Here is a 5,497-nt window from a genome sequence, read left to right as displayed (position 1 = left end):
CATCCCGTCCGGCTTAGGCACGGCCCCTGGAGTGTGTACACTCATCCCGTCCGGCTTAGGCACGGCCCCCGGAGTGTACACTCATCCCTCTTTTCTTACACACCTAGTAATGAACACTGTCCTGCTTGGGAGTTTTCTCGGGACCTTGCTAAGGACCAGAGATAAACTAGGCCTGCATCTTCTCTGCCCTCAAGATAGGACAGTAGGTGAGGGAGGCAGAACCCCAGATCAATACAAGACAGGCAGAGAGGTGATGACATAGGCCAGCACAAAGAGCAGGACCTTCAGAGAACAGTTTAAAACAAAACAAAACAACAACAACAATAACAAAGTCAGACTAGGCCCTGTTCTCTGGGAAGAACCCAGGCACAACTGGTGACTATCTTCAGACCCTCCTGGAAGATGCCTGGGCAGAAAATTGCCCTTCCCAGCCAACCTTTGCTCTGTGGGTCCCGTTTTTAGCCATCTTCTCCCTCTTTAATGGACACACAGAGAATTTCCCCATCTCTCCTCCCACCCACACTGTCCAGGAACCCAGGGTTTGGCAGCATACATCGTGTGCTCCTGGAGAAAAGCAGAATGACAGAACAAGGTAGGCAAGCAACCCGCGTGGCCAGGCGTGAAGGTGCCGCTGTATCCAGCTGTGGCTCTGGGCTACTCTGCTGTGGGTCCTCGGCAGAAGTTTTGGTTATAGAAGTGGCGGTTGTCCCTAGTCAGGGCTGTGCTCAGTTGGGCCCAGAAGCTGCCCTGCCCGCTGGGCTGCTGGGGCCAGAAGAGCACACTCTGGCGGCAGAGGCGCTGGCGCAGGCGCACGTAGCGGGAGCGGTGGGCATCAGGACGCAGGATCACCAACACCACTACATCCTTGCGGTCCTCCAGCAAGCGCTGTTGAGCCAGCAGGAAGCTGGTGCGCAAAAGGCCGCTGACCCGGTCCGTGTGGGCCAGCACAAAGAGTGTCTTGCGGCTGCCATAGATGGAGGCCCAGAGATTCTCAAAGAGTGTCTGGCCGGGCAGCCAATCTCTGTCCTCAAGGCACAGGCGCAGGGCTCGGCGCCCGCGCCGCTCCTCCAGCCGCACCCGCAGTTCATTATACACCCAGTCGGCGACCGCGTTCTGCGCCTTATCGAACACTACAAAGGCATCGTAGGGCAGGGCTTGGGCTCCCCGCCGGCTCCGGGCCAGCAAAGGTAGCCATGCCAGGCACAGATGGAAGCAGTACCAGACGTCCCAGCCGCAGAGATGTTGTAGTAATGGTACTGCCATGCCCACAGACACGGCCAATAGTGAAATGCCAAAGCAGTCCAAGGAGAGAACCTCATCCAGGCATAACCGCAGGTCCTGCGCGAAGATGCTCCGGCCCTGCAGCTGGCCAGGACTGCCACACTTCACTTGGTTGGGCAGGCCAGGCACCTTGGTCTGCACCTCCAGCAGGAAGTCCACGAAGGCCGCCCCACAGGCGCAGTGCAGAGGGTTACTTCTCACGTCTAGCATGGTCAGGTTCACCACTATGGGCCCAAACCAGGAGCGATCCACTGTCATGAGGATGTTGTCGCTGAGGTTGACCTCTTTCAGATTTAAGGCCAGGGCAAAGAAGGCTGGGACCACAGAGACAATACTATTGCTACTGACGTCCAGTTTCTGGAGCCGGGTGCCGTAAGGCAGAGTGCCGTTGGCCAGGGCCTTTAGTTGGTTTCCCGCCAGGTCCAGGACTTCCAGGTTGGGCAGGAAGGTCAGACTGCTCCAGTTAAAGAAAGACAGGTAATTGTCACGGAGATTCAGATCCTTCAGGCTCTTTGGGAGGTTGGCGAGGTTCTGGGGCAGGAGAATATGCAGGCGATTCTGAGACAGGTCCAGTTTGCTCAAGACTCTCAGACCCTGGAAGAACTGGAGATAAAGGTCCCCCTCACCCCACAAGAGGCCTACAGAATTGCCACTGAAGTCCAGGGATACCAACGAGGCGCTGCGAAGATGTGAGGACACACGGCTGTGAATGTCATTGTGTGCCAGGCTGAGGTATCGCAGCGTGGACAGATGGGTTACAAAACTAAAGTTGTGACCGATACCCTTCATGCTGAAGGGCTGGTTGTTGTAGCTCAGGTCCAGGGCCTGCAATTGTGGGAGCTCAGTGAAAGAGCGCCCGTGGTACAAGTCCAGCTTGTTATGGGACAGGTCCAGCACCTTCAGTTCGGTCAGTGGCAGGAACTGAGAGCCGTTGACAGCCTGTGCAATGCAGTTGTGGCTCAGGCTTAGGCACTGGAGGTGTGAGAGGTTGGCGAACATCTCTGGGTGGATCGCCACCAGGTTGTTCCGAGACAGATCCAAGGTGAACGGGAGGTTCCTGCATCTGACCATGGTGTTCTTATGGTCAGGGGTGCTCAGTGGAGCTGAAGCGAGAACCCCAGACCACAGACTCTCCTGCGCCCCATCATCTGCCTCTTTGGGGGTGACTGCTGACACTATCAAAGACCCACTAATGCGGTTGTCTGACAGGTCCACAAGGCGAAGGCTTGGGAAGGTACCAAAGATGCTGAGCTGGGCCTGGTTGATGAAGTTCATTTGAAGATGCAGAGTGTGGAGGTTGCGCAGAGGGGTCAGCCACCTGAGCGTGTACTGGTTGAGCAAGCGGAAGAAGATGCCGTTCAAGTTCAGCTCTTGCAGGGACACCAGGCTGGCGAAAGACTTTGCCAAGTGGAGCTTGGCAAATGATACCTTCTTGCAGTAATTGAAGGACAGGTCGAGCTTGCGCAGGCTTGTCAGGTTCTGAAAGGCGGTGGTTTTGGTAATGCACTCATAGAGAAAGTTCTCACTCAGGTCCAGCACTGAAAGGTTGGCCAGGCCGTGGAACCAGGAGGGGTTCAGCATGTGGAGAGAATTGTCCTTCAGCACCAGGCCTTCGAGGTGGCTCAGGTGATGGAAGGTCTCGGGGTGCAGCAGGAGGGACTCTTGCTTGCATTCTATGCAGGGGTTGAAGGCATGGTCGCAGCGGCGGCAGTTCCCACCCACGTCAAGTACTCTCAGGGAGGTCAGGTTGGCTAGGTCTTCAGGTGCCAGCTTGACGATGTGGTTATAGGACACCAGTAGGTACTCCAAGCTCGGGGGCAGTTGGTGGGGCACCTTCGTGAGGTTGTTATACTTGAGAGACAAATGGGTGAGGTTGCTCAGGCCCAGGAGAGCCCCTGGCTTTACCTCCACTGCCCCATGGCAGGGGTTCTTGTAGTAACAGTTCCCATCCATAAAGAGAAAGCGCAGGCTGTGCAGGCCAGTAAAGCTGTCAGCATCGAGTACCAGGATGTTGGTGTGGCTCAGGCTCAGGTTCATTAGGGAGCTGGGCAGTGGGGGTACAGTGGTGATCCCATTGTAACTCAGGTTCAGGTCTTCCAGGGTACGCACAGCCTTGAAAGTGTTGGGCTGGATGGTCATGCGACAAGGGAAGTGCATGGGGCTGAGGCCAGTGGGCGGGCAGTTCCATTTGAGGTTCAGTTTCCGCAGGTTGGGCAAGTGGACGAAGTCAAAGTTATGCAGGTGGTGGATGCGGTTGGAGATCAAGGAGAGGTTGGTGATATTGGAACGGGGTGTTGCTGCAGAGAAGCGGGGCACAGATTTCAGGAAGAGCCAGTTGCAGTCTACCAGGCCATGAGGCTTCAGCTCACAGGGCAGGAAGGCAGGCAGGGTGCCCAGGGCCAGAGCCTCGGCCAGCACTGCGGCTTGTACCAGGAGAGACAAGGGGTGCAGGGTCCTGAGGCAGAGAACCTGGGAGAGCCAGGACTGGATGAGTGTCCAGTGATATACTACCCCGTCCTTCCCTCTCACTGGGGCTTTTTTTCAGGGTTTCCAAGTCCTCTCCAAGTGCCCTACCCGTCAGCCTCCTTCTAGCCCACTCAAGACTGCTATTTGGTTTTAGGCTCAGCCACTGACTCAGGCCTAGGACACAGAACCTGGATGGTCTGGAATCCAGACCCCAGACTTGCAGCTTTTGCTCCGAACACACCCACAGCAGGCCCAGGACAGACTCCAGCAGGCCTGCGGGGCCTCTCGCACTTTCTCTTCCTCTCCCCTGGGGCCTCAGTTCTTTTTTCCTGAACACAACATCTGCCAGGGCTCTGGTTCTCTGCCTCCCTGAAGCCTTGCTCTGTTAGCCTCCTGCCCTCTCCTTGGCCAAAATGCAGGGAGGCCTGAACCCCCTGAGGTGTGGGCTGGCTCCTCACCACCGGTACATCCTAGGTCTTTTTACCCTCCATGTGCTTCCCCTGTCTGACTTGAGAACCCTCAGCCTTCTAAGAATCAGAAGACTCGGAGGGAGTGATGGGCAGCAGCTCTGCCGTGTGCAGGCCGGGCGCCACCTCTGGCTGAAGTCCGGGGTCTCAACTGCTCTATCCACCTAGCAGGTTCAGCCCTCTCTGCTCAGAGAATGTTTGCTCCAATTTCCTTAGGCGGGGACTACATGAATATTCCAAGGTCACCGAGTGGACTGTTGCCCATCATCCCTTCCCATGATACCCCCACCCCCGGGGACTAAGAACCGGGCTCCTACCATGTTGGGGAAGGGAGGCTCCTTCAGAGGCTCCGTCTGACGAGCTGAGCAGCAGAGAAAGATGCTCCACCGGGGTCCCTTAGAGAATTGAGGAAGTGACACTTTCACTACAGTTTAATACTTTATCCCTTCCCAGGGAGGGCAGGTGGTAGAGTGAGTCACAGGTTTTTTGCATAGTTAGATGGCAGGCAGCCAGTCCTCCTCACCCCTTCCTCTTTCCGTTCTCTTCCTCACCCCACAGTCAGCCATGACGGCCTCACATCTGTCCTCTGGGAGGTGTGGGAAGGGACCAAAGCCCAGACTCCTGCCCAAGGTCAACGAGAAACCAGAATCTAGAGTACCACCAGAGCTTGGCAGAGTGCGGACACCCACAAAGAGGGTGTCACCTCACCCTCAAGCCTCAGTGCTTGCCCTGTGGGTGGTTGCAGGACAGACTCTCGGTAGAGCCTCTGTAAGTCGGAGGCTGGAGGTAACACCTGCCTTCAGCACAGCAGCAGCCTTGATATCTCTTCCAGGAATTGTGTCTCCCGCTCTGCATGTCCACTTCCCCCAATGCCCCACCAGACTCCAGTGGCTGGTCCAACTCAAACGCTGGCTGATGTTGCTGTTGTGTCTGTGTGATACTATTCCTGGGGAGATGTGTGCAAATGGGTACTCACCCAAGGAAGGAAACCAATGATAGTTCAAAACTGAGGACATCAGTGAAGTCCAAGTTGGCTAATCAATGAGTTGGAGTTACTGGGTGAAGCAGCAATGACCCAAAGACAGCTGCACCCCCAAAAGCTCACCCCAGCATAGGTCACGGACTCCACAAAAGCTGGAATATTGTGCTCATGGCACAACTTACTGGCAACCCAGAAGGTTAGAGAGTAAATTTTCTAAGCAATTCAGTTGGCCTGGGGCTTTTGCAGGCAGCTCAGTTGGTTTCGGCTTCTTTCAGGCAGCCCCCACCCCCACCCCTACCCC

General features: G+C 56.0%; 1 protein-coding gene across 1 annotated transcript in view; it reads right to left on the bottom strand.

Moving 5' to 3' along the window:
* Positions 1 to 516: 516 nt before the first annotated feature.
* The window catches only part of LOC101989345 (twinfilin-2), a 20,785-nt gene continuing 15,804 nt past the window's right edge, over positions 517 to 5,497 (bottom strand). Inside the window, exon 9 of the mRNA XM_013354221.2 lies at positions 517 to 3,750. Within this exon, the coding sequence (XP_013209675.1) occupies positions 655 to 3,750 (3,096 nt within the window). The 3' untranslated portion in view covers positions 517 to 654. The remainder of the gene's footprint in view (positions 3,751 to 5,497) is intronic.

The sequence above is a fragment of the Microtus ochrogaster genome, unplaced genomic scaffold (genome assembly GCF_000317375.1).
Source record: "Microtus ochrogaster isolate Prairie Vole_2 unplaced genomic scaffold, MicOch1.0 UNK33, whole genome shotgun sequence".
In the NCBI taxonomy this organism is placed as follows: Eukaryota; Metazoa; Chordata; class Mammalia; order Rodentia; family Cricetidae; genus Microtus; species Microtus ochrogaster.
This window is presented reverse-complemented; position numbering and strand designations above follow the sequence as displayed.